The 26,967-nt window shown below is 34.7% G+C and overlaps 1 protein-coding gene across 3 annotated transcripts in view; it reads right to left on the bottom strand.

Annotated features, from left to right (window-relative positions):
- The window catches only part of FSTL5 (follistatin like 5), a 356,700-nt gene that overhangs the window by 110,657 nt on the left and 219,076 nt on the right, over nucleotides 1-26,967 (bottom strand). For all 3 annotated transcript variants that reach the window (XM_009272309.2, XM_009272308.1, XM_009272310.1), the window contains exon 6: nucleotides 10,926-11,092. In XM_009272309.2, the coding sequence (XP_009270584.1) occupies nucleotides 10,926-11,092 (167 nt within the window). The remainder of the gene's footprint in view (nucleotides 1-10,925; nucleotides 11,093-26,967) is intronic.

Genomic DNA, 26,967 nt, shown 5'->3' on the forward strand with positions numbered 1-26,967 from the left:
AGTGGTTGAGTCCCCATCCCTGGAGGTATTTAAAAGACGTGTAGATGAGACACTTAGGGACATGGTTTAGTGGACATGGTGGTTTTGGGTTGACGGGTGGACTCAATGATCTTAAAGGTCTTTTCCAACCTTAATGATTCTATGATTCTATCATTGATGCACCTGTTCCCCAATGCACAAATGCATCTTTCTTTTTTCGTAATTCCCATCCACTTTGAAGAGTACATCTCCTACATTCTTTATCAGACTAGATGGAGCCCGGAGCAAGCTTCAAAGAAAAAAGTAATCCTGTGAAGAGCAAGAAAGACTGAAAAGTTGATTCTCCATCAGGGCTTGGCAGAAGATGCACCTGTTCCCCAATGCACAAATGCATCTTTCTTTTTTCGTAATTCCCATCCACTTTGAAGAGTACATCTCCTACATTCTTTATCAGACTAGATGGAGCCCGGAGCAAGCTTCAAAGAAAAAAGTAATCCTGTGAAGAGCAAGAAAGACTGAAAAGTTGATTCTCCATCAGGGCTTGGCAGAATGTTTTGGAATGTAGGAAATAGAAAATGGAAGCTTTCACCTCCAGATATAACAAGTCCGACTCAGGCAAGTAACCATCAAAATATGTCATTACTGTACAGATGTTCCAAAGAGTGTGTAAAAATGTATGGTTGTATCAATTTTATTACCTATAAAGCATTGCCAAAATGAGAGTCAGGAGAAGACAGAACAGCAAACATAACAAAAGGCAAAAGGAGCCTAATTGAGAATAGCCAGAAGGAGACTGTAGTGATGACCATCCTCAAGACTTTTTCTTCAGCTCAGAGTTGAAGCGTGACCAGATGATGGACGGAGAAAGAGCACCATTGCTTTATTGAGCAATTTTTCCCAATGTTTCCAATGTTCCAAGGTTTTCATGATCATGACATGTAAATTTGTCACAGTATTAATCATGGTAAATGTAAACAAAATAAAAATTGTAAAACCCCGCAAAATATACTACAGTTAAAAGTAAGCATTTTAGTTATATAGATGTGAACTAGAAATAGAAACCTGCACAAAAAACAAGCAAAACTACAGGAACCATTAAAAGTACTGACAGATAAAGGCATTGCCATAATTCATACTAAATTTAGGAAAATTTTTAGTTTATTTTATCTCCCCTTTTTAACAGAATAATGAAAACACTTTGGCAGTGGAGACAAAGGTTACTTATATCCAAATAGAAAAAGTTCTGAATGCAAGCTTTTGAAAAAGGAGCTCTAGATTATCAAGATGACTATATAAAAACGGTCTAAAAATGACAAGGAAAGGAAGAATACACAGGAAGGTGACAACATTTACATATGGCACAGAACTTTGGGTGATGAAAGAGAAATCGGTCTGTACTAAAGTAGATCATCAATAAAATTTGGATATGAATGGACATATGGTGATAGGAGTATGGGTAGATATATCACTGTGGACTTTGATTCAGAGAAATCTTAAATGTCATCATTTGAAAAGCGTGTAGACATACCATCTTCTGTTGTAATCCTGTCAGAGCTCACAAATTAAGCAGGCTTGATCTGGATAAGTAATTTGCTTCACGTCACTTTTGCAAGTAGCGGTACTGGTGATTTTACAGGTGGGTAGCAATTTTCTTTTTGAGTCAGTACTGAATCAATACCTTGGTACACTTCTGGAGGATGTTTTTTTAGTTGTTATTATTTTTTTTTAATATTACAAATGCCAGTTGAGCCAAATTCCCAATAGGTAATTATGTCCTACCTATCTTTACTCCCTCCTGGGATGCTTGTGAGGGAGGGGCAGAAAGGGTTTCTTTTTTTGGTGTTTAAGCAACTGTGCCTCTCTCTTCAGTGAAAGGGACTCTTGGATATCAAAACACTTTTGTCACTGGTGATGTGGCCCTCCTATTTAATGTACTATAGCAATGATTTGAAAGTCAGGACTGTGAGCCACAAAAAGCCATTATTAACAAAGCATCTTTCTCATGCTTTTAAGAAGGACTGACCTTTCCTGCTAGCTGTAGCCTAGTCCAGGTTGCTCTTTCGAGATTTCTTTTCTAAAATAATAACCTGAAAAGCTTAGTATTCTTTTTGCATCCTATAAACTCTTTCACACAATTCTTATAAAAGCTGTGGAAAGCATTAACTCTAGTAGGATAGCAAAAGTACTGCAAAATGACCTGGACAAGTTGGAAAAATAAATATGTAACTAGTAATAAAAGCATTCAGAAATTATGCTGGTTTTCACCTAGCTGAGGGAATGTATACTGCAGAAAAAAATGAGAAGAATAAGTCTATAACTGTACATAAATATCAAACTGCAATTTTTTCATGCACTAATCGGAAATTAATAGCACAAGCTGAATTTGCTAGTATCAGCAATATAGAGTGCAGATATAACCTGCATCTCTATATATACATATGTAGAAAAGAAGAGAGAAAACAGTGAGTTTGAACTGAAAAGAGAGGGTTGGGGGAGAAAGATGCTATGGTAGTGAAAAAAGATGCTTACAAAAATTCTGAAGTCAGCTTATAACACAATAGATTAAATATTTTTCTGCTAATTTTAAAATACAGAGAAGATGGGCAAGAGTGAAAAGAAAGGTAGGCGTGATAGAAGTTCTAGTGTCTCTGAAAAAAGGAGTAAAAGTTACTATAGCAGTAGGACAATAATAAATAATGTTTGAATGAATAATATGATAGAAAAATCGAGATGTATTTAAAAGACAGTTTACCAAAAGGAAAACATTAATATAAATAAAATCGCTAGCTCTGTACCTTCCTTAAAATATTTCCATGTTTCTACAGAATCTGCTAATTAGTATTTTCTATAGAAGACTTAAAAATAGAACAGGCAGGGGCGGATATAAATATATTGTAAAATACCAAAAATAATGATGATGCAAATCAAGTAAGTTGTTACTTGCTGTCTTTACATCCTAAATCTACTTTTAGAAATGTCTAGATTTCTAAAAAAAAGTGTCACTGATGTATTCTGGAATCCCCAATGAAACTAGACAGAATCAGCTGCAATGTACAGGAAGATAGGTCTACGGAGAACAAGAATAACAATGTTTGAACACCTCTGGTATTCATATATTTCAGCTCACACAGAAGACTGTCTTAAACAACTAGGAGTACAGAATTATCATTTCAGCTACTCTTCTAAAGATGTGTTCAATAGGCTGTGTTAAGAAATGGGTTTGGAAGAACAAATTGATTCAGAAATCCACAATGTCCCTTTTATTTTACTAACGGTTTCTGTCTGTAGATGTCAAAAATGTATAGTGCTACCTTCCAGATAGTTTAACATGGTTTGCCTGGGGTTATTTTCAAAGATTCCTTCAGGGCAAGGGGGAATGGATGTACAAGTTATATTACCACCTTTCACTGTCACAAGCCCTTTCATTTTTAACTTCTGAAAAACAAACAGGAAAATACTAACAGACTCAGCTATTTTGGATATGATTAGCAGAAACAGCTCTAGAACACAGAACAAGGGTCTCAGCTCTGCAAGAAGCAATTACTTTGCCCCACTCTCTCTCTGATAGGAAAAGGACCAGATCATGATCTCAGTTACACTGTCAAAAACATGAGAGTAGATTATGGTCCACAGAACATGATTCTGTTCACCTCTGAAATCAACACTTTCATTTCTAATGAAGACAAAATGAAGCAGACTGATCTAGCACAAGAGAAGAGAAAGCCCATGAGGATCTTAATGCTTTTTCATAAAGAGAGAATCATCAGCTGGCTCAAAGTTAAAATAGTCCCCACCATAAAAAGATGTACATAATAAGCCATATCGTAAAGTTCTGCAGTATTATAACTTTAATTAAGCTAGAGTTATAGAACTTGCATGTCCAGATTATTTTAACGGGAATCAGTAGTCATGAATGAAACCTCATCACAATCTTTTTCACTGTACTTCATTAACCCAGAAGATTACAGATCAACACTGGTACCTGGTTTAAATGTGTCTTTACAGTGTCATGAAAATATGATGTACAGTCTAAAGTAGCATTCATCATGCCATCACTAAAATAAATATTAAAATAGCTTCAATATTCAAAACAAATAAAACATGCCAAATCTTGCAAGTCTTACATGTATCCAAAGTTTCCCTTTTGTGTGATTTATCCCACTGCCAAAGAATTAATTAGGACTCAAAATCAGATTCAAAAAAAGGGAAGAGAAAAATAAAGGATGGAAGAGAACTGAATAAGATTATTGCACTGGTGGTCAAGACTAAATACTTTTGGCATATCTATAAGTAAATAAAAAGGCATTACAGATTTGATAAAGCTGATTGGCATCTTTCACAATAACTATTTTCACTTTACTTTTAAGATGGAATAGAGAAAAAAAATTGGTATTTGACCTGTTAAATAGAAGAGAAAAGGTAATAATACATCCTACTTAAAAGAAAGACTGTGTAACAGATAAAGGGCAATTCAATACAGATAAAAATAGAAACATGCCGACTTTGACAAGTCACTGTTAACCAAATCCAACCACTTTATTAAAAAAATCAGTAGAAAAGGTATGAGAGAAATGTAACTGATGGGTTTAAGAGGTGTCGTAAGCACGTACAAGAAAATGTACAAGGATGTACGATGTACAAGGAAAACCTGCAACTAGGCTCTTAAAGTGAACTTCATATATCCTGGTTGTAACACACACGGACGGAATACTGCTGGACCACATAGAAGATATGACACTGCAATTGCTGCATTGCAAATTAACTATTATTTACTAAGGAAAGTTCAAAATAAGCTGGTCAGGAAGCAGTTTTTCTATTGAACAAGATTGGTAGCTTTTTGACTACAGTACTATGACTGACCGGTTTGATTTGCTCATTGTTGGACTATGAGTTATTGTCTTCCAAAAAGGAAGAGGTTAGAAGCATCATCCTTGAAGGCAAGGCCAAAGGGGAGGAGGTTCTTGTGTTCCCTTCATGTCATAGGACCCTTACATTTTCCTTCACACAGGGGTGAGAGAGTCACAGCAAACACTCCACAAGATCACAGGGGCAATGGCAAAGCTTCAGGGAGGATGAAACCCTCCTGAGGAATGAAGCAAGACCATGCAGAGCTTGCTGCAGCAATTCAGAAAGTCACTGAGTTGACTGAAGCCAACCCTGGAAGCAGGCATTTCCTCCTTTAGGACACTGGAGAAATAAATACTTTTATATGAATTTTGAATTTCTGTTCTGTTTTGCCTACTAATCCTCATTTTCTTTAAATTTTAGTTCTCTAGTTTACATCCTAATAAAATTTTTGAGATTTTTTACTTTTAAGAGTTGTCTTTGGGGAGCAGAAAAAAAGATTGAGGCATATTCCCTGACGTTTCTGGCTCACCTGGGATTCTGTCATAAATACAAACACAAAAAAATAAATTCTTGGCAGACAGGGCATTTATATTTATGACCATTGCCTTAAATGGACATATAACTGTGTCGTACTAAGAATGATTTAACCATGCATAAAGAGACGTTTATATCTAGGTCTGTACTACCCCAGGGGAGAAGACAATGTGAAAGGGAATACTTCATGAGGTTCTCTTGAGAATTTTCTTAAGAATAAAAACAGGGGGAAAAAGGATGAGAAGTTGGAAGGAAAAGAAGAGGGCAGATGTGAGGAGTCCTTTCTAGGAAATATGCTTAGCATTTTGGACAATCTGAAAACATTTCTGTCATCAATTGCTGAACAGAACTCTCCAGAATGGAAGAGACCATTTTCTTTCAGAGGACATTAGCTTTTAATGGCATCTCCATTACGGTGTTTTGGGGGGGTGGTTTTTATTGGGGGGAAGGGGGAAAATATATCAATAAGAGAATGCAGACTGTTGAATGATACCAAAAAAGTGAAAGCTGTAATCTGTAAATTAATTTTAACAAGATGAACAAATGAGAAGTTTTGAGAGAAAGATAATCTATACATAACTTCAAGAACCCCCAAATGGAAATATTACATGCTTCCCATGAAGGTAGCCTAAAGAAAGATATCATGAGCTTTTATCAAAAAGTGAAAGTTGAACTACACTCTTTTAAAAAATTACTAATTTAAGTATGTTAGCAGATGTTAAACTTCACATGTGGACAAGTCATCTAAGTAGATCTAGTTTAAATGTAAGAACAAAGGGCAGGTATCTTGTAAGAAAAGTGCGATTGCTGACAAGTATAGGGAAGAAGCTGAAGGCAAAACTGAAGGAAAAGGTCAGAAAAAGAATAAAGTAAAATGAGATATAAAAACTGTTAAAAAAGTGAATGAGCTAAGATGAAAATAAAGTAATACCTATTGCATTTGCAAAAAAATCTTCTATTTTTAAATTTCCCGTAAGTGAGAATTATTTTCTGTAATGAATGATAGGTTAGATAAAACATATCCAAAGAGTAAGTGGAAAGACAGATAAGAAATTTAAGATGCAGGATAACAGCAGAAAACAAGCCTTTCTAGATGTATATTAAAATATCAGCAAAATGTCCTGTGATATCAATTCTGTAGTGAGTCACAGCACAATTATATTACAATTTAAGTTAAGTAAAATTTGCAGAGGCATACAATTTCTCATGGTTTCATTCAGATGGATGTTGATTATCCCCGACTTCCATTATTTTCAATAAGAGAAAGATCAGTAGCAAGATGCATTACTTCCACAAATAGTAATCATAAGTACCATAGGAAGAGTATAAGTACCATAGGAAGACTTGAGGAGTACTAAGGACTTCTAAAATTACCAACTGGATATTATCAGTAACATTATTAATATCTGACCACACACTTGATAGCATTCTCTAAGTTATTTTATAATTTTTAAATGCACTACTTAAATACAATTTTCATTATCATCGACTTTCAAAAGTCAAACAGTATTTTTTAATATTTCTTTAAAATGTCTTAGAGTATATAACACTTCATTATTTAAGACTGGCTCTTAGCCACTCCATAGTTGACAGCCTTAGACATATATCCTGTATACTTTCAGTAGAGGAGTAGACTATTTTTCAACAAAATAGAAATTCAACAGTCAATTTGAGTTTAGACTTGGACTCTTTTGCTTCTTCTTGTTGCATTTTTCTATTTGGCAAAACACTAGGACATTATCTTGTTCTGAGTTTGTCCCTCCCTGAAGTGAATAGCTTAACTCATACTGAGAACTGCATAGTGCAAAAACTTAATTTCTAAGTATGAGCACTTGCTATGATTTACAAAATCACATTGTCACTACTGCTTAGTCTGATTGGTTTCCTATGTATGTGCTGATTTCTGGTTATGATGATCTCTGATGCATTTTGTTTAAAAAAAAAATATTTGTCTATTTTCCCAGGTCAGTGCTTGTCATGTTTTTTCAGAAAGGGTGCTGCTATATACACAACATTATTAGTCTTTAGATGCACGGATGTGGTTCTTGTATAACTGAGTAACTTCATAATTCCCAGAGTTAGACTAACATGATTGTAGTTTATCATGATTGTAGTTTATAATATAGCCATAGTAAAGCCAAGAATACATTGCCTCTGGGGACATCTTAAATGTTACAAGGACTTAGGGGTTTTGAATGTTTAAAATTGCCTAAATAAGTACAACACATTCTTTGGTGGTTAAATTGCAACATAAACTGGAGCACACTATGCATTTGTTCCTTTGAAATTAATATTTATTTAAGTACTAAACTAGTTTTCCATAGTGAAATATAAAACACCACTCTTTTTTTGTCCAATTATTTTTCTTTTCCCCAAGGTTTAATTTTTATTACGTTGCCTGAATGGATACTAAATTATGGCTACATAACAACCTTTAAGCAAATGTGAAACTGTAAAAACCAAACAGGGAATATATGATGAACGAGGTTCAGAAAGGTATGGAATGACCAAAGAAATATGGGGGGGGAAAAAAAAAGAAACCAACCAAGGGAAGATCTAAAAATAAATATAGGGGGATCAAATCAGTGCAAACAGTGAAACGCGTAAAATAAATTTTGAAGAAAAGAGACTCTGGGGACCAATTTAACTCAATGTCTTTATGCCCATTCTTTTTTTTGTATCCAGACTCCATTAACTCTTTCTTCCATCCTTTGTTAGTTTATCTACAAAGACATATGAGATGAATATCACCTATATATATTTGAGTGCTATTAATTTTAGTGCCTCACTCCATGGATATTGGATCTGTCATTCTCTTTCTATATTTGGTTAATCCTGTCATTCTTTTCTATATTTGAATAATAACTAAACTTTTAATATTAAAGGACTAAACTATAACATAATTTTTGCTTAAAAAGACTTCCAAGCATTCCAGTTTGTTTATGTTTTTCTTAAGCTAACAAATAAATGATGAATACACTCATCTTCAGAATTATGCGCTCCTGTCACTGAAAGCTTTTACTCCCTTTACAGTTCTTACTGTACCTGTACACAAAATGCACACACAGACATCATCCCGGCACTCAGGTAACACTTCGCAAACCTTTCTTTTTATGTTTGTGGGTTGTAAATCCAGTACAATCACACATTCCTCCTCTCCTATTAAATATAAACAAATCTGGACAATTCTAGCAATTTCAACTTTGCTTTGAATGTCTGATCACCACTGCAATCTGACTTCAAATTGGGCATCCCGTGAGTCTTCAAAAATTCCATACTCGACTCTCTTCCAGCTGTGATAAGTACTTCAGAAGTGTGCTGGGTTGGCCCTGGCTAATAGCCAAACTCCCACCCAGCTGCTTGCTTACTCATTACCCCTCCACCCCCACAGCAGGACAGGGGGAGAAAATAAGAGGAACATGAATGAGAAAGCTCATGGGTTGAGGTAAAGACAGGGAGATTGCTTACTAATTACCATGGTGGCCAAAACAGACTTGACCTTGGGAAATTTAGCTTAATTTATTGCCAACTAAAATAAACAAGTAATTACTAATTTGGGTGGTGGGAAACAAAAAGACATACATTATTAAAACAACAATTTTCCTCCCCCCCTTCCCCAGGCTTAACTTCACTCCTTCACTCCCAACTCCTTTACTCTCCGCCCAAGTGGTGCAGAAGGTTGGAGGGGTACGGTCAGTACACAGCAGTTTCTCTTTGCGTCTCCTTTCTCCTCACCCTTTTCATCTGCTCCAGCCAGGACTCTCCATGGGCTGGAGTCCTTCAAAATAAACCTGCTCCAGTATGATTGCTGTGGCTATCTGCTCCACCATGGAGCACCTCCTGCTCCTCCAGCCTTGGACTTTCCTCTGCTGTTTCTCGCTCTTTTTGTTCTCTACTCCTCTCTCTCTCTGGTGTTTTATGCCCTTTTTCTAATGTTTTCCCAGAGGTGCCACAAATGTGGCTGAGGGGCTTAGCTGTGCCCTGCGGTGGGTCCGTTGGAACTGTGTGGAACTGGCTGTGTCTGGCACAGGGCAGCCCCTGGCCTCTTCCCTCAGAGGCTACCCCTGCAGCCCCCGCTGCAACACCTGGGCACCTGCAGCTGGCACAAGAAGTTTCTCTGTTGGGTTTTTGGTTTGGTGTTTTTTCCATTTTCATACTCAAAATGAACATATCGGGCTTTGAAAACACTTGCTTTTTTCATGTCTGCAAATACAGTCAACTGAACCTTTCAGTTTGAAACTGAGCTGTTAGCTTCATTATTTCCATTCAATTCCCTTTTATTTCTCTGTATCCAGATGCATGTTCCTGTTTCTATCTACAGCTCATGCCATGTATTATACTTAGAAGTGATCAGTAAGAACTCAAAATCATTATTTATGAGCATCATGAATATTTACAGAAAGCTAACACACATTGCAGAAAGGAGCTTGTGAACGTGGGCAAGACACTTTTGAATGTCAGTCATATGATTAATACCAGACTAACAAAAGCAACAATTATTTAACTGAGAACTTTTCAGAGGATGCTGGTTTTATCCTAGGCCTCTCAAGTGACTTAAAGCTACCATTCAAGCAAGATGAGCTTTGAAACTGCCCCTTATTTTACAAAGCACCACTGTGAGGAAGCTCAATTTACAAACAGAAGTAACGTAAAAACAGCAAACAAAACAAAGGTGATGTGTGAGTACCATTGCCACCTTAGAACTAAAAGCATTCATAAGAAAATGAAATAAAAATAAACAAACTAGATATTTGATTGTGGCGATATTCCACACGTGCAATAGTTCCAGTGATTTCAGACTCGCTTGAGTCAGAGAGCAAACACAACTCCCAATGTAACGGTTTGTCCACATTTATAACTTTGCTAATATAAAATGGCCAAAGCAAAGTAAGCATACCCACAAGCAAACAAAATACAGCTGAAAGTTTATTTTTAGAGTTTTGTCAGAAGATGTAAATATGTTTCTCATTTTCTATTTTGCTCCATATTTTGAGGTCACAGCAAAGTTAGGTGGCAAATATTTGCCTTCCTAAAAAAAGATTTCTAAGTTATTCTAATATTCACTGGTGATTCTTTGAGAAGTACCATATACACTGCTGAATATTTGGAGGAATAAGCAAAACAACCAGTTTTGTAGTAAAATACTTCTTTTGGAAAAAATACATTTTTATTGAATTATTAGAAGATAAGGTTATTATTATGATCTGTTTGTACTAAGTCACTATGCATTTCTTCAAATGTTCATTTCACAGATTTCTTTTTTCTTTAGATGTTTGAAGACTGTATAATCCTGAAGGTATAATGCTGACTGCATTTTGGGCTGCGATTTTGTCCTCATGTGCTTTTATTGCTATATTTATTATTTTAAATAACATGTTTTCTCTATATTTAACAAAAGGGTTTGAATACACAGCAAAATAAAAACAGAGTGAGTTTGGCAGGCATATAATTTCCTTTTCTTTTCTTTGAAACATCAGGAATATGGAGGTTGTTACATATCACTTTTCTATTCTTTATGAAAAGTTTTCATAATAAGCTATTAAATAGAGCTTTCTCTTACTTACACTGATATCTTCCAGATCTAGGCTATTCAGAATGACATTGTTCCTCTTCCAGATGATGGGAGGTCTCAGAGTTCCCTGGATCGCACAACTTAAGACAGCACTTTGTCCCACTGTCGCTGCAGTGGTGCTTAGTTTTTGATCTTCAGGCAGACTCAGCTGAACTACCTCTGCAAAAGATATATTGTTTGTAAGATTAATTAGCAGGCAGTTTCATAAGGTTAATTAGCATGCAGTTTTTGTACACTGGTAATTTAAGGATTTTAATTGGAATCAAAGTAAAAAGAACTTCCAACAACCACAGGAAGTCCAGAGTATTTCAAATAAAGGTCAGCATGACATTTCAATTAAATTGATTGACAAGCATCACCCTGTAAGAAGAGAAACATTTAACATGAAAATGAATTTCAGAGGTAAGACTGTAATAAACATGACAATGTATCCAAAGTCAGGCACTGGAAGTTCTTTGACAGTTAAGGCCAATGCAGCAGAGTAGTCAGCACCTTCATCTGAACTAGGATGGCAGTACTGCTATAAGTCATTCATATGAAGTTCATTTTCAGAAAAGAAAAATACAAGCGGAGCTCAGAGTACAAAACATACAGGACTGAGACTGAAATGGACAACAAAGTGAATTCTGCATTCAGAATATAAAACTAAGGTATAAGATTTCTTTTCTGGTAAGCCAGTTTTTATGGGGCTTTTTCCTTGATATCAGTGAAAACATGGTTTCCAGATCAAACTGACATTAGTAATCTTTCCCATTTCAGTCTCAGAAGAATTAATCATAGTCCAAACACATTAGTTAATGTCATTTTTAAAAAACAGTATTAAAATAATTTCTACTACATTTCTCTGGTCAAACATGATTCCTTTTACAACAACTGCAGAAATTCAGAGCCAGAATAATATAGTTGTGTACTTGAATAAATCTCTCTAAATACAGGAAAAAAAGAGAAAAAGAGAGGGAAAAAAAAATGAAAAACTGAAAAAACCAGAGCACTTCATTGCATCAATTCCGAAACGTCTCTGTCTGCCAAGGAACAGAAGCAACAACCAGGAAGGACTGTAGTACCTGGTAGAAGTACAGAGTATAATACCGTGTAACAGTTAAAGACAGACCTGAAGTAAATGCAGTGCGTCACCTGAAATATTGTGAATTATCTCAATCCACAAGTATTTGCCACCTATGTTTTTGCATTCACTGTGCAACACAGTAGAAATTGCTAGTGTTGATTGCAACACAAAAATGGCTTGCCAAGCCACCTTTAATTTAGTTAGTATTACCTAAAATACCTCAATATAAAATATCTGTAAAACAGTAAATTTAGAGGAGGCAGTTTCAAAAGTGTGGCATAGTTTTTTTGTTGGGGGTTGGAGCGTGTGTGTGTTTTGTTTTTTCTTCAAGATAGACAAATTGCTAACACATTTAGAAGCAAAACCACCAAGAATACATGCAAACACATGTTCTGCATGGATGCATGCATATGAGAAAATTCAATCAATATGAGAAATTAGAGGAACACAAAATTGCTTTTTCACATTCATAGTTATTGTTTGAATCATGAAGAAATTTCAACATTTGTCTTGCAAAGTATCCAGCATTTCTAAAATTAACAGCAATGCAGCAAATTCAAACTCACTTAATATCCTGTGAGAAGGAAGACAGTTTATGGCATGGTATGTGAATCATCTAAAAAAAATTTGTGATTGCAATACAAAATAAATTTTATAAGTTAAAAAAAAAGTAAAGAAAATCCTAAAGAAATTAAATTCAGTATGAGCAAATATGCTGGTAAATACAGAGTATGCAGCCTTTAAAGGAAAAGTATTTTTATATTTAATTTAAGGAAACCTTTGTGATACAATTTTGGGACAAATCTACTTGATGCAAAAACAAAAAAATAAAATTAATATTAGTAGAGAAGTACTCTCAACCCTTTCAACTTAAGACTATGGAAAGTACCTCTTCCCCTATTTTTTATTGCCTCTGGTATTTCATATTGCAAGAAAAATAATGCATGACTTCAGTAACTACCTTTGTGCCATAACACAAACTGAAACCAAAGCAACTGAACAAATTTCAACAAGAAAAAATAAATTATGTGAGCATCCATGTTCATTTCAATCAAAGGGAAAAAAATTCTCATTCTTCAGGTTAACTAAAAGTTCCTAATTATTCAAGTTTTCAAATAATCTTTTAAAAATTTAGACATGTGTGATGGGAGTCCAGACCTTGAAACTTTCTCCGCTAATTTATGTACTAAACAGCTCTAATATTAAGAGAAGGCCACTTCACTTCTATGTCCCACAACTCATTTGGACACTTACATAAAAAAATATTGATATACATTGATTTGATGACACTGTATACTCTTCCCTCTTGTGTAATTGCCTATAGGTTAGAAGCTGAACAGTTGAGAATTGTCTTTTCACTTGTGGTGTGCCCGATTAATCATAACCTATTAAAATGCTACATTTGTAAGGATTTTGTCATATTAGACAAAAGAGCTATATAGGAATTGAAGATCATCCGAATAGCAATTTTTCCACTCAGCTGCTAAAGCATGAAAAACCTCTAGGTTTTTTTATCTTTCATTTTTTAAGTAAACTACAAAAGGCATCATGTATCTATTCTCTTTTGATTACCAGATTACTTTCATATAAGAGAGACATTAATACTTCCATTATAGCAAAGCAGCAACCTATAAGCAAGCTAAGATCCTTTATAGGTTCTTTTTAGCCTCATAAAAGCAGTACTTTGTAATTAACACTTTTTTTTCCCCAAAAAAAATGCAAGCATCAGGGAGGCATCTCAATATCTTCAGGAAAGAAAACTTTGTTGTTCTATAATTAAACTCAATGGCTCAATTTTTTGTGATTAAAAATATTAATTTTATATTTAGACCCAAAAAAAGCTGATTCTTTTCTTTTCCAGAAGAAATGTTCTATGACTCAAAACTCAAGTGATACTGCCCACCAGACATGCACAAATGAGATTGACTCATTTTTTTCTAACAAGATGCATTATCTGACACAATTTGTTATACTAAGGAAAAGGAAATGCACAAATTAAGTTGAATATTGTGCTATTTACTGTAGTTTTTAAAATTTACTGCTTCATCAGAAGCATTTCAGCTCCTGCGTTACAGGAGATGGTTCTTCAGTGACACGGTCATTGCAGACTTCCTGAGACATACCTGCATGGCTACTGAATGGTTCAAAACTTCTGGTAGACAACTGATAGTACAAATATTTTGCTTGGTTATTGAATTCACTATGCAAAGATCTCAAAAGGTAGATAAATATTCTGATACTCCATTTATAAAGGGGTAATTATCTGTGTTTTCCAAAGTGTCGATTTAAGTAATGATCATGGAATCAGCTTGTGCTATAGGGTCCTCTATGAAAAATGCTACACTTCACATGATAAACTGAGATAGCCAATTTAAATGCTACAAGATTTCAAAGCCTTTTTTCAATTAGCTCCAGTATTACTGTAGATGCCTTTATACAGAAGGCCAGTAACTGTTATAGACATGTTTTTAATTTTAAATTGGAGTGCAACACTAGAAAAGGGAACATCTATCAAATGTAAAACTTAACATTTGCTACCTTAGCAAAGATGGCATTCTGAAATCAAAATAGAGAGAGGCATTACTGTATTAATTTGTTGACACTAACAGTTCATCTGATTTTTATTTTTTTTAAACTGTCTTATTTTTAATAGTAATGATAGCCTTGCCATAAACAATAAATAATAATAATAATGATGATGTAAGATGATAACACTAATTTTACCAGAGGAATTCCCTAAGAATTATTTAAATAATTCTCAGTCTTCAATGAAATATTTTTATATTCCGTTTACAACTTCCATCACATGCCAATATTGTAATAAAACAGCCGAATACAAAACTTCATAAAATTAAGAAACCGTTGTCCTACCTGGAACTGGTCAATGCACTGATGTTACATAGTTCTTAAAAGCTATTAAAAAACCCCACTCTGATAAATGTGCTAGAACCACTGCTTTCCCTCAAAATACTGAACAACACTTAAGTAAAAAAACTTCACATATTACACAATTATGTATATTTGAAGTTATTCTTTCATAGGAAAAATATTATATATGTTATAACTTTTTTATTTTCTAAAGATAAAACTATTGCATATATTTTCTCCTTATTGGGAAAAAAAAAGAACCACCCAATCCAGAAAGCCCTAAGCCTACAGAGCAGTACCTGGAGCAGAGCTCTTTGACAGGTAACTCCCTGAAAATGCCTGTTCATGACCTGTCTGCAGCCAGGGTGGAAGTGGCAAACACTGGTGTGAGGTGGAGGGTGTGGTGTGTGCAAAGCACTCTGAGGGGCACAGGGCAGCACCTCTCAGAGCCCAGGCTCTATGACATTCTTTTGGAAACAGAAAAGATAGGTCCAGGAACTAAATGATGCATTTACCATCTCTTCTTTCCTCCCTGAAGGAAATAAACTTGGTTCTGAGAGAAAATACTTTTTTGCTAGAGACTGAAGCCATGGCACTAGGACATACCACCCGTTAGGATGACTCCTAGCTTTCTGTCCATGTTGCCCTTGTAGAGCAATGATAATTCTTTGAACCTTAGTCTCACACATTTTGTTTATTTAATTTTAAGTGAAAAAGCAGAGTAAAGGTTTAGAAAAATTGGAAGTGAAATGGATTTTTTTTTTTACTAATATCAACACCAAGCAAAAAAATAAATTTGCATATTGTTGGTTAGAGAGCAGTAATATTATATATAAGTAGCCGGTAGGTTTTACCTTTTATAGCTTGCCATTATCAGAAGCGTGAATGCTTTACTATGGTATACTGGATTAACGAGTTTGTTTGTAACACCTCCAGATGCAGTATCAGTCTGACATGCATCCCTGGTTCTCAACTACAAAAAGTCACTGGATATATTCTTTCAGAAAAAGGGGAGAAAGGTAAACAAAAAAAAAGAAAGAAACCCATGTAAATAAAAGCTAGAGGTATAGTTAGGAGATGTGGACAACAGAATAGCTTACAGACACCTTTGTATAAATATCTGGTTGGAAGTAACAGAAAAAGAGGCGATTATAAAAAAGGACAAAAGTGGTGAAACCAGAGTAAGTGTTAACTACTGGGAAGACATTTTAAAACAGTAACACTGACCAGGAAAAAAGAACTCTTACTGAAGGACATCAGAAATACCCAAGATTAAAAAAAAAAACTAATGGTTTAAATATAAGACTCTCCTGCATTGGTTGAGGAACGTGTGTTAGATGGTCGAAAGGGTTTAACAAATCTCCTGGCTGCTACAGCCATTCTGCAAACTCCCCTACCCTTCATTCTGCTTAATGGTAGCGAGTCAAGTTCTTTTGGTTCCTTCCATCATGTTTTTTGTTACTGAAGTTATCACTGTATTTGATCCAGATTGAATTCATCCATCTTAAAAACACATGAAATAAAACTGTACACAATATTTTGAATCAAAAAAGTGCAATGTATCAACTAACCCATATCTTTTCCTGAAAGACTTCAGTCAATACGTCTGTAGAGTGCAACTGCCATTTTCACATTGACCTCATCTGGTTCCTCACAGTTACCCTGTGATTGACAGGTCCGCACAACTTAACTTCTACTCTGCTTTTTCCAGTAGATTAGTTCTCAGCTTGAAGTATAATTTCTTACTATTAACCAAGTATAAGATCTTGCACTTTGTAACATTACTTTTCGTCTCACTTTTACTGTTCCAGGCTTCAAGGTTGTCCAATTCCTCTACTAGAGTAATAATTAATGTTTCTCTGTATTGATGATGAACTCCCAAATCTTGGTCTTTGAGACACTTCTCTTACTTTTTTCTTTTTTTTTTTTGGTCAGGGTATTAGTGAAAGCATTAAATAAATTTCGTTCCCAGCTGGTCACTGGCGAACTTCACTAATAACTCCTTCTCAAAGGGATATTTTCCCATTTCACTGAACCCATATCACCTCCCTTTCAGCCAGCTCCTTATTCATTTTATGATTTCTCTACTAACTCCCAGTGTTTTAGTTGACTGAACAGGTTCTCATGTGGCATCATACCAAGTGCTTTACTGAAAATGATGAAAATACTTCTTTTCTCATTGCTTCTCTTTAGTTATCTAGAATCTATATTATAGACGTACTTTTGCTTGTCCTTCAGTTAAAATTAGATCAAATTAAGATCAATTTTTCTATTATAATTTTCTAAATATTTTCTGGTATAAATATCTCATATAAATATCTTTCTGATATCTTTTTAAAATATCTTCAGAACTTACTGAAACCAAATGCAAAATAACATCACTCCTACTGAATCAGCAAAGAAACTGGACAATTACCAGATGTCTTCTGTTCTTTGGGGTATGTTTTGTTTTGCAATATGCCATATCATTGACATATGTCATCACTACTACATATATCATTATTACTTTTGGTTTTAAGCTTAAAGTATTTGTCCATCTCTGTCACACGTCCAATAGACAGGAATTTTTGGAAGATATAGACAATGCATTCAAACAGCTTTCCCTAAATAGCTTACAACCTAAAATACACGAAGACATACACAGTGAGTGTGTTCACTTATAAAGCTTTTAGCTCCATGTGCAACTCACCTTAGGAAAATTTTTAAAATTTATCGACGAATACAAGTGAAAACAGCTAAGCATAAATAATTCTGAGGAAGGTATTACAATACTGCAAATGATGATCAATTAGACTAGAGTGTAAGTGCTTCAGTTTTCTTAGTTTGCCCAATATTTAGTAATTAAACTGTGAAAGGCAGGGAAAAGGAGTTTTCAAAGCTGACATTTTGCAAAAATATCCCAAGAGCAATAGGGATAAATCAATAATGGAACCTTGCTTTAAGCATTATTTTTTCAGGAGTCATACATCTTGGGTTCACATTCTTCATATAAGTTAAGCTATATCAATATTCTTGTAAGCCAACAGATAAAATGATAACACTGTATTTTTAAAACATAGCAGGAGGGGTAGGGTAGTGCTAGGGAAAAAAAGATAGTGCTGGCTGTGCAGTGCTTTGATCAAACTTTCTGTTTTCTTAATCCTAAGTACAATGGGCTGATGCATATAACATGGAACATTCTGATGCTCTAAATTGAGCACATTTATAAAAAGAGTTGTTACACTTGGATTTGTTTGAGTTTTCTGAATAAGTTAAAGAATAGGTAGTAAAAGTTGGGCTTTTCCTATACATGAAAAAAATCTTATGTCCAACTCCTTTGATGGCCCAAAACAGTCTGTAGGGGACTGTACACAACCATAAAACTCATTTGTGATCTTAGAATACCAAATCAGGCTACTAGGAGGAGAAACACTGAAGCATATGAAATTTCTTGAGATTAAGTGGTTCCTTACTGTATCTTATGACCAGTAAAAAAAAGCCACAATATCACACTGAATAAAAGTTTTTGAAAGCTAAAAAGTATGAGAAAATGTTATATTGGGACTTTGTATATCATTTTATAGTTGATTATATATTAAAGGGAGGAAGATCTTATGCAACTGTAGACTGTTTTGGTTAATTTAATTCCATTAACAAATGTACAATTTGAACCTTCTCATTTACTTACATAGGTTGTGTGTATTTATTCGTAGCAGCCACAAAACACTCTTCTGAGTCTAAACTAATGAACATTATGCAGACTGGTACCCACTATGTAAAATTAAGACCACATCAAGCCTGTATTTATTTTGTTTGCCTATTTCAAACCTAATTTAAAAGCAATCACCTTTTAAAACCAAGCAAAGAAGCCTTTTGTTCATGGACTACAGTAAGCTCTCTACTTAATGGATAGCATTACTTGGTGGCTTGAAACAGCTGAAATGCAGCTAGGTAATGTGCCTTTTCCTCTTCTGGCATCGATCCCACTTTCCTCAAAATGACATAACAAAAGCTTTTTCATCAGTGTCATTTTGCTGTTCTTTTACAGCAATTTTAAAATGAGCACACATTGCCATTAGCATGAATAATTTTGTCATTTTCTGCTGTATCTTCTGCTTTGAATTTGTTGTAAACATATTATCTGCATATTTAGTAGAATGTTTCAGTATGAGAAGTGACAGAACATGGTTCATGAGTGGCTGTTCTCTAGGGTCTTATGCCAGCAAAGGAGTCTTTCTGTTCTCATAATCCATTTAACAGCACACAAGAAAAAAAGCATAAACAACTTCTTCACGACTCCTTAATGTTTTAGCTGCAGAGCTTGGATTAAAATTCAGGTGGTCTTATTTCCAGCCTGATGGCCAGCATAGCAGAGGATTCTACTTTTATATTACAGTAATATGGTTGTTATTCAAACCCAAAAGCTCTTAACAGATTTACCATTATAATTAACATTTATTAATCTTTCATCTTTGCTGACAAGAGACTTGAAAATCATTTTTTGTTAACAATTATAATATTGTAATAGCTCATGTTTTTAGGAAGTCCTGTACAAATGAATTCCATAAAGAAAATTAACAGAAACCATAAAAGAAAACACAATCCTGTCTGCATTTATTTCTAATACTAGTCAATGAGATTTAATGGAGAGTGATTGATAGGTCATGCTGGAAAACATTTATTTTATGGAAGAACTTAAAGCTTTTCTGAAAGACAAATGTGAAGTAAAAAACCTATGGTTTCTATTTCCTCTTACAAACATGGAATGCAGTATTCTTTATTCAAATACCTAGAAACATTACAAATGCTTCAGGTTTTAAAAATCATTATAAAGTGAAATATGTCAACTGACCTCTTGCTTTAGTGAATTTAGCATCAGATTCTTTTATTATTGAAACAGATTTCATCTTCTGGTTTTGTTAGGACCAAAAATGACCACGTAAGCAAATTTCTTTAAAAAAAAAATAATAAAATCAGCTGAAGTAAATAAAAGGACTAAATAAAATATAGACGATTATATCTTACAAGAGTTTATAGATGTATGCACCAATAAAGTGTTTACCATTAAAGCAAAGTCTGTATTTTTTAATGGTTCTTTGAAGTAGTAAGAATGAATGTAGACTGTGAGAAGTAGCTCAAGGACTTTATAAGACTGAGAACCTGAACAATAAAATGATAGGTAAACTCAATGGGGGGGGAAGTATTATACAACAGCAAAAGGAAACCTTCGAATCTAGATCAATGGGCTGTAAGTTGACTTGGCAGGAGATAGACAGTGGAGTGATAAGTAGTTTTATCAACTCTGTCCTTTTTAGCAGAGAAAAATCCAAATCAAAGATTAGGAATTCTTAGGAAAGGACCTAAAGGCAAACAAAACCCCCATAATTTCACTCCATGGTTTGTCCACATGAATACCATATGCAGCTCTGGGTCCTCTGCAAAGTAGATAAAAACTCAGAGGAAAAACAAGCATGATAAGGGTATAGAGCAGTTTAAATATGAAAAATGATCAAATAGGCTTGGATTTTTCTTTTACAAAACACACGATGTAGAGGGCTTTGTCAGAAGTCTACAAAATCATGGCTGTCATCGAAAAGCTGAAAAAGGTATTGATCATAGAATCAAAGAATAGTTTGGGTTGCAAGGGACATCTAAAGGTCATCTAGTCCAACCCCCCTGCCGTGGGCACGGACATCTTCAACTAATTCAGGTTGCTCAGAGAAACTGATGGCTTATTGTTTCTTCTAACACTAGAAAGCCATCAAAATAAGCAAGTGGGAGGCCAGGTTAAAAACGCAGAACAGTAGTTTTCATGCTTGAAGTGATAGATCTGAAAAAAACTCTTTGCTACAGGATATTGTGTATTCCAGAAGCTTACATGTGCAGGAAGAGATCTCACAAACTCTTGAGAGAGTATGAACAAAGTATAATGATACTATTCTTACACTTCTCTAGATATCAACTTAAGTCCGTGGTTGAGAGAAAGTGTTGGACTAGCTGGACCTGGGACCAGTACAGCCATTTTTGTAGTCTTAAGGTATGCTGGTTTATTTTACATGGAATTCACCCAGCAAATGTGATTTCTAAGTTTTCTTCACAGTGTTTACATGCTCTAGTTTTAACTAAGTGAAACATAATTTAAGGTATTTTAACAGTTTTATTGAAAAAAGTAATTTAACTGTAATGCAGCTGAATTAATAAACAGTATGTACTACCTCCTGAAAATCATTTTACTCAGTAGGTGAACTGACCCTTCTGATATTTTTAATTGCTTTTAATAGGATTATCTCTGAATGGCAAAGAATCTTTTCTGCATTGCTTACATATTACAAATGCTTGTTTTAACTATTTTTTTTAAATGTGAATGGTGGCAATCATTATGAAAATCAGTGATAATCACTTTTTGCTAATTTTGCTAATTTCTAATGCACAAACTGATAAAACTAAAATAAAATTTCAAAGCTCATTATACATGTGTTTTAAATTTCATTCTTACTTTAACTGAATGAGTTTCACTTGCTATGTCCATTGAATCAAACTCCTCCTCAGGATCTTGTGTTTCTCACAAATCTGCACAGTCTGAAGCACTCAACAGGACTCAAGTTATAAATGAGTGCAACATGGACTATAATGATTCACTTAAGTCTTTATAAAAATCAATAAAACATATACTTTCACTTGCTCTGCAGGGCACTAAGATCATTAAAAAAAAAGCTCAGAAGCATTGTTCATGGAAATATGAAGAGTCATTGATTCTTCAAGATTTCCCTTGTCATCGTATACAGAAACACAGAATGTTTGTATGCAGCTGTGGGCTGCACCTCATTTAATACAACACACAAGAATTGCCAGAAGTGAAGTATCAGCAGCATTGACTGACAACCCAAATATATTCATCGGGTTTCTCAGGTGACCACCCTGTCACGGTTACTTTGTATCAACACCTGAACCAGATCAGACAGTTGGGGAATTGCTTTATGGACAGGAAATATATGAAATAAGAAACTTGTAAAGATATACCACTCAAATCTGGCTAAAGCCACTTTGGAAATTATAAAGAAATATCTATATGTATTAGGTTTTGCCTGATATTCTTGTATCAGTACTACAGGAATACTAGGTAAACCTGAGCATGTTTTGAAAAGTATCACTACTGCTTAAGGTAACAGGATATTTACAATAGTGCAGATAAGGGTTCACCCTGCAGATTGTTATGAGATTCCTCTGTTATGAGATTCCTTTGAAGTTGCAGAGGCCATTCAATTCTTATGAGAACTTTTTCAGCCTAGAGGAAAACACAGGCCAGGAAAGTCAACTCATGATCTATATGGCTTCAAAGTCTTCCGTTGCAGAGGAAATCAGTAATCTACTCCCATAACATCGACAGCCTGTTTCTCATAGACTATTTATTGGGGATAAGCAAAACAATCCAAACTTTGCATACCCTGACTGAACAGAGTAGTTCTTTCTCCTTATGAAGAAGAATGGAATTCCAGCTTTTATGAATATACATCTCTTGAAGAGATAGTAAACGAACTGGTAAATAATAAATCTCTCTCCCTCCTGTTTCTGCTATCATCTCACCAGACTGAAACTGCCTGACCAACCTTAACGTATCCTCTCAATACGTTCTGTAACTGATTTTATGCAGTTGAATCATATTCAATGAATCCTAAGGGAAATTTCAAAGTTATTGTGATAGGTTAAAATTTGATTTGATGCATGTTACTGAATTGCTGATCTGAAATTAGTCAGATATGGTATCTTAGGTTTATGTGTATATATAAACTTGCAACTTTTATAGACTCAATATTCAAAGTTACACAACAATGTATTTATAGCCAATAAAGTTGTAGCAAAAGTTAATTTTAAAGTATGTTTAGAAGAGGATCTCAGAGTAAATGAAACACTAATTTCCTAATAAGCTATTGCCATTTTTAGACTTCAAACCCATTTTAAAAGCTAAAACTAAGAATAGTAAGATATAATTAAAACAATTGTACACTAAAAATATTTCCAAAAGCAACAGAAACCACAGCAGTCCAGAAAATATGATATACCCTTTCACCTAGAATCCTACATCACTGTTTAAGAAAATATGCCAAATGACCTATTCTAATCATACCTGTCTTGATATGTGATGATATGACACCCACAGCTAAGACATCTTACCTGTCCAATCATTTGTATGGACATACATATTCACTGTGCATCCATAGCATTGCAACAATTTCAAAAATAAAGCAGAAATGAGAATCTAGAGGATCATTGAGCTATATTAGCATATGTACCTCAAATAAGATACATTAGGATTTCAAAAAAACCTCATGGACTCACAACTAATTTTCTCATTTAGTGTGCAAAAATTTAACACTTTACACTTGTAGCCATTGTAAATTCAGCAGAGAATAAGTGGTTTTGTTCAGAATATGGAGAATAAGATGACCGTCCACAACAACACTGACATTGTTGGCAAATAAATACTGCCTGTGCTTGAGTTTTAAATGTTTTCTTTTAAAAAAGAAAAATAGTTCTTGTTATGCTAGTATATTGTTAATAACAACTCTTGCAGAATTGGATTGAAATATGTAGGTTTTTAAAAACAATAATAGCAGGAAACAAGATTACCAAGCATTGATGCAGCATTGATGGGATGTTAAATTTAGTTTCAGAACTTTTTTGTGGAATCTCAGTGTTTAATTTTCTGAAGTTAATATTTTTAGATGCACATAATTGAACTTCAAATCTTCCAAATCTGCAGTGATGAGTCTTTGCAATGGTGGTGAGAAAGGTATTTAAGAAAGATGTACAAAATTGCCAAAAAACACATATGGAAGAGAAAAAAAAGCATATAAAGAAAGATACTAATGGAAAAATTCTGGAGGTTACTTAGGTTGAATGAAATTTTCCGTGTCACTATTATTTACATTCATTTTTAGCTGTGCTTACACATTCAAGAAGGGAGAAAAATAAATATAACAACATGATCTACCCTGTTTCTTCTGCGGAGGAGGGTTGTTCATCTTTGCCAAATGTAGTGCACCATTCCCAAAACATCTCTCTAATTTTCCTTATGATATCACATTAACATCAGCTTCCTTATGCACATTGCCAAGTCTCTGAACAGCTTCAATTTGGTACTTCTATGCATCCTGTCAATTTCTGTGCATTTCACCAACTCCTTCATGACACGTTTCTGTGGATTGGAAATTATCTACACCAGGAATATATATTTTAAAATATATTTTAAGATTTTTTGTAGATTTTGGAAACGTTGACTACTGTAGTGAGTGACCCTATGGAAAAAAGGTAAAGAAAGATATGTTTGCTTTCTACAGCCATTGTAAACATATCCTTACTTCATTAGACTTATAAAAAAACAGAGAAAGGTACCTGGAGCCCTAAGCTGGGGATGCCATGGATCTTGCATCATGGGCATATATGTGATTGCACACATATCACTGTCTCCAAATTATGATTATATTTAATTAGTAGGGCAGAAAATGTTCAAGTGAAAGTCTTTATTTTGCTTGATTTCTTACTTATGCTTCTTCAGGTAAATATCAGTGTGGTTTTGTTTGTTTCCAAAACAGAGTTATCAACAACATTGCATTTATTCATTTGAGTTTTGGGTTAATTATAAATTTAGTAGCTTACTTTTCAGTTTTGGAATGATGTAGACAGAAACAAGTAGTACAAAGGGATCATTCTGCTAAAGACAACACTGAATGTTCCTCTGCTGCACCAGGATCTGTAATGAGCAGCAACAACTTCAGAGAAGAGCAAGGAAGCGATGTGATGGGGCCAGATCAAGACTCCCACAGCAGGGCTGTACTTGCAGCTGTGAGCAGCCTAAGCAATGCTTCTGAATAGCCCAACTAAAGTGGAATTTATCAAGGTAGATAAAACTCTTAAAACCAGGATACTTTTCCCCAGGAAATGCTTCAAAAAATACCTATAATTTGATGCAATCTGTTCCACTCAAAAGACAAAAAGATTGCTTTTCAATAATACCTTCAAAAAACATCTCTCTTCAGGAAAAAAAAAAAGAATATATTACAATGATACTTCATAGAAAGCAAACAAGGAGGCTGACATCCAATAACCTCAGTGTTTATATATAAATCAATAATCACTCAAAAAAATATCCATTCAAATTGTATGTATACACAATTTTACACAAGTGTTATATTTAAAAGCAGTATTTTGGCAGCTTCTCTGGTTTACTTCCATTTAAAAACTGTTAATAAATCTTTGCTTTTTCTTCTAGTTGCTTTCCCAGCTACACAGATGCATTTAGAATAATCTTCACTTTTTTTTTCTCTCTTCCCACTGTCTTTCCTTTCACCTCTTCTTATTCTCATTTCCTTTTATTTCTCCCCAGCCCTTCTTTCCTTTTTATTTCTCTACCTCACTACTCACACCCACTGATCTTATCAGTTCTACTTGTCCTTTCTTAAATATATTCAGATACACTATTTATGCAATAACTCTAGATATTGAAGTGAGCATCAGCTGGTTTCTTTTAGATCCAGAATTCATTTACTTGGATTTATCACTGGGTGGGGTAAAGGGAGGGGGATTCATGGTTACGTCTACCTTGTGGCTTGGGGGCACAACTTATTGTGCTTACAAGTCAGAGTTTGTAGGAATGCACCCTTGCCACTTCCTGCCTGAATTTTGGGCAAGATGCACCCATTCCCACACGTACATCTCTTCATGTATGGGAAGAAGGGACCTGTAATATTCCAGTAAGTATGCTAGTCTGGACAACAGGGAGATCATGACAGTGAGCACTTTATTTTACATCCAATATCTTCTATCAGGTATTTTATTCAGATTTAGATCTTATTCTGAACAATAGTACATCCTTTAGAAGATGCTACCGGACTATAATTTGCTGTCAGAATAGCAAGAGTATATACAATTAAGTACAGAAATATTAACTGGATTGTTTTCTATTGCTACTAACCATTTAATTTGTTCCAAGATGAGAAGAAGGTTGTTTTCAAAACACTGATCACTGATACATTAGCCAATATAAATCAATACACAAATGAAAGAGTCTAAGTAGTTATTTAGTATCAAATACATAACAATAAGTGTGATTATGTCTTTCCATGTGCGTCCTGTAGAGGTCATCCACCAGAGTCCTGCTATGGACCCAGACATTGGGTCCCCATGGCTTTTAGACTTCTATAAACCAAAGAATCTAGAAACCACTCTTTAGATCACTCTTTTCTGATCTTCCTGTATAGGTTTTTGCCAAGACCTGGAATTGTATTCAGCTGTCTGCGATGTCAAGTCCTGACATCTCTGGAACACTTCCATAGCTTAATTACAAACTTTCCCAGCAGCCCATCCAAGACTGTGCAGTTTTACAGTTTATCTTAGTCATGCATAGAACAAGCCAATGCATATTGCAGATACAGATTTAAACTTTAAAATCAAGTATTCACAAATTTTTAGAAAAGTAAACTTAGTCTCACTTTCCCCTACTCCAGATCACTCTTTTCTTGAGAATCCCTCAGGATCTGGGCTTATGAAGCTGGGCCATCTTATCAAGCTCCAGATACAGGAAGATACAGCTTTCCTGATCAGCTTCTAAAATATAAAAATTCCTACTGAATGACAGTTGATAAATGCCCAATCTGGAAAAGTGCTTCTCCTTGGTAATGCTTTTCACTAACTATGGTTGAAGACAAATGATAAAAGGAAAGGGAACAGGGCAGAATGGGGGACACACATGAGGTGGGGAGACAGACACGATGGGACACATACCACAAAGACTAACCTTTGCAGTCTAAACTCAAAATGTAGGCTGAATTTACAGCATCAGGCAGAATCCATAGCTCTATAGACAGTCTGTGATCTATCACAGTAACACAGCTATATATTAAAGCCACTCTAAATACATATAAAAAAAATCCACATTGTCAGAACAGAAGTATCCTGTAACTGATAATGGCTAATGGCAAATGCCCAGGGAAGAAAACACTGGGCAAGCATATAGTGATAATTCCCCTGAATTCTGTCTTAGCACCCATCAATACAGTACTGCCTGAGCCAGAGGCAGTTTAAGGTGGTGACACTAAAATAACGAGTCAAAAGAGTAAGTTAT

Source organism: Aptenodytes forsteri, unplaced genomic scaffold (assembly GCF_000699145.1).
Source record: "Aptenodytes forsteri isolate BGI_AS27 unplaced genomic scaffold, ASM69914v1 Scaffold13, whole genome shotgun sequence".
Classification (NCBI taxonomy): Eukaryota; Metazoa; Chordata; class Aves; order Sphenisciformes; family Spheniscidae; genus Aptenodytes; species Aptenodytes forsteri.